At 34.9% G+C, this 2,722-nt stretch overlaps 1 protein-coding gene across 1 annotated transcript in view; it reads left to right on the top strand.

Moving 5' to 3' along the window:
• LOC107582205 (transcription elongation regulator 1-like) overlaps nucleotides 1–2,423 on the top strand; it is a 35,897-nt gene extending 33,474 nt beyond the window's left edge. The window contains exons 8-9 of the mRNA XM_016267955.1: nucleotides 1,091–1,160; nucleotides 2,303–2,423. Of these exons, the coding sequence (XP_016123441.1) occupies nucleotides 1,091–1,160; nucleotides 2,303–2,423 (191 nt within the window). The remainder of the gene's footprint in view (nucleotides 1–1,090; nucleotides 1,161–2,302) is intronic.
• The last annotated feature ends 299 nt before the right edge of the window (nucleotides 2,424–2,722 follow it).

The following is a 2,722-nucleotide window of genomic DNA, read 5'->3' as shown; positions in this document are numbered from 1 at the left end:
GAAATCATTCTAATATGCTGCTTTGCTGCTCAAGAAACATTTATTATTTATTAGTAATGTTGAAAACAGTTGTGCTGCTTAACATTTTTGTGGAAATAATTATTTGCAGGATTATTTGATGAATAGAGAACAGCATTTTTTGTGAACAGAAATCTTTTGTAACATTAAAAATGTCTTTACTCTCACTTTTGATCACTTTTATGCATCCCTGCTGAATAAAAGTATTCATTAATTAGTAATGTTGAAAACAGTTGTGCTGCTTAACATTATTTGCTGAATAGAGAACAGCATTTTTTGTGAACAGAAATCTTTTGTAACATTAAAAATGTCTTTACTGTCACTTTTGATCACTTTTATGCATCCCTGCTGAATAAAAGTATTCATTAAAAAAAAAGAAAAAAAAAGTACTGACCCCAAACTTTTGAACAGTAGCATAATACTAATGAGATCAGGTTGGCAAGCCCTACTGTAGCCTCAAGGTAAGACTCATTTAAGTTCAGATTAAGTTGCTGAATCAGTGGAGTGTAACTCATGACTTTATGATATGAAATACAGGAGCAGAGTCTGTAAAAATGGATGAAGTTGACTGAAAGTTTAATCCTCACAGTGTGATAATGATGCTCAAGCAAAAGTTTTAATACACCCACCAACTGCAGAACTGTTCTCATGGATTAACTAAAAGCAGTAATCCAATGAAGTGGCTCTGCAAATATTGAATTAGTCTGGATCTTGTCTCCAAGTTATTATACGGTTGGCTTGATTTCCCAGTAGGCTTTTCATCTTTATTGATTTAGTTCTATTGCTGTTTCGTGGAGATTATCTATTGATGATCTTAATCTATTCAGCGTCTATAATTTAAATACGTCCGTTCAAGTAAATTTGTTCTTACTGTACTTCTCGGATTAACAACCAGGCATGAGCCAGGCATATCAATACAGATCAGCTGGAGTTTTGTGCATAAATAAAACTTCACAAACTTATTGCATATTTTTACTAATTTATCACTCATTTATTTTGATGATTTGTTTACATTGTTAAATCCAAGTACATAGGATATACTCATCTACAACATGTTTTGTTCCATCAACAGACGATGGCTCTAATGTTGATGCTGATGATGATGATGAAGAGGAACATAGTTCAAAGACCAAGCGCTACAAGTAAGTAGGGTCGAGCCATGCAAAATATGACAGCAGATCTGAGTCTGTTTTAATTGATGAGGAGGATCTTGTATCAGATGTGTTGTATGTCACTCACCTTAATAATTGCAGCTCAACAGGAAGTCTCCGGTTTTTGGTGGGCAACATCTGCACTCACAGCTTGATGCGAATTTCTCAATCTGACACTCTTGGAGATGATTTAAATTGAACAGTTGGATGTTTGAAGTACGCCCCAATGTCTGTGTAGAGACAAGAAAACACTTTACATTTCAAGAAAAAATTGGAGAGATTGTGTTTATGTTGCTTATTTAATTTCCGACAGTTTGGATTTGTTTCTTTTTTATTTTTGTGGTTAATACTGGTTGGCTGTTATGTTTTTTTTTTTTTAATGCCCAATGAAAAAAGTAATTAAAAATTCAGTTTTAAAATCAGAAAAAAAATCATAGTCACGATTTATGTTTGTATTCAAAACTTCAAGCATTTAATCATGAGCCTTTAGATCAAACTGTTTTGAAGATCAAGAGAAACAAAGTGTGTCCAAACTTTGCAGTTTGTGATAAAAAATCATGATAGCAAAAGAGGCACAGTCAGAATTGCTGAAATGACATGAATATTTAATTTACACAATATTTACTCCATAACATTTGAAGATATTTGAAAGAGTCATCCACAGACAAGTCTTTGGTAAACAGTTCTGTTAATCAGCCAAGCATACATGTTATAATAATTTGGGAAGAATTAAAAATGAAAGAATTAGAACTTGCCATTTCTTTGTAGGTGCAGTAAGCGATTTCTGAGAAATGCTGTTGAAAGTGGACTGGAAAGAGCACCAAAACACTTCTAGCCAATCAGCAGGAAGGGGCGTGTCCACTCATGATGCCTATGTTGCATACCATGTTCATGAATTTGGGGGCGGAGCTATCAAGATAGGGGTGTGATCCTTTTGGATAGGAGTGTGTTTGTTTTTGGTGATTTCAAATATCAACAGTGTCTCTCAGAAATCTCTTAATGCACCTTTAACTGTAAAAATGCCATTTTTAATTAGTGAAAATTGTTTCTACACCAGTATTTTCCCCCACTATATTAGACAAAATATTAACATAATTACACATTAGAGCTGTTGTATTTCTATTCCTTTGAAGACTGGACCATCCTGTTGAGTGTGAAGGAAAAAACGGATCATCTCTTCGGATGGTTTTACCGTTGGAGCTCCGGATCGGCCACTTCAGAGACATGCTTCTGGAAAGAGTGTCTACACCATAAATATACAGTATATACATATCTATGGTCTACACTGGATGCGGCGTGGCACGACATGACAAATCCCCGACAGAAAACTGCAGCTGCGGTCTATTTATAACGTATTGACACAAATTTCAAATTATTTTCAACGGTCGCTTTGCAGTAACTGCTGATTGGCTACAAGTTTGTTTTGCTAATCGGCCCAAATCAGTTTTCTAAAACGTTTTTGAAAAATCGCTTACCCCAACTTTAAACTATTTTGCGCTTGAAATGGCTGCAATTATTGTTGCTAGGAGGAGTCATTGCAGAGAACAGTGTGC

The sequence above is a fragment of the Sinocyclocheilus grahami genome, unplaced genomic scaffold, assembly GCF_001515645.1.
Source record: "Sinocyclocheilus grahami isolate Dianchi unplaced genomic scaffold, SAMN03320097.WGS_v1.1 scaffold41.1, whole genome shotgun sequence".
Taxonomy (NCBI): Eukaryota; Metazoa; Chordata; class Actinopteri; order Cypriniformes; family Cyprinidae; genus Sinocyclocheilus; species Sinocyclocheilus grahami.
This window is presented reverse-complemented; position numbering and strand designations above follow the sequence as displayed.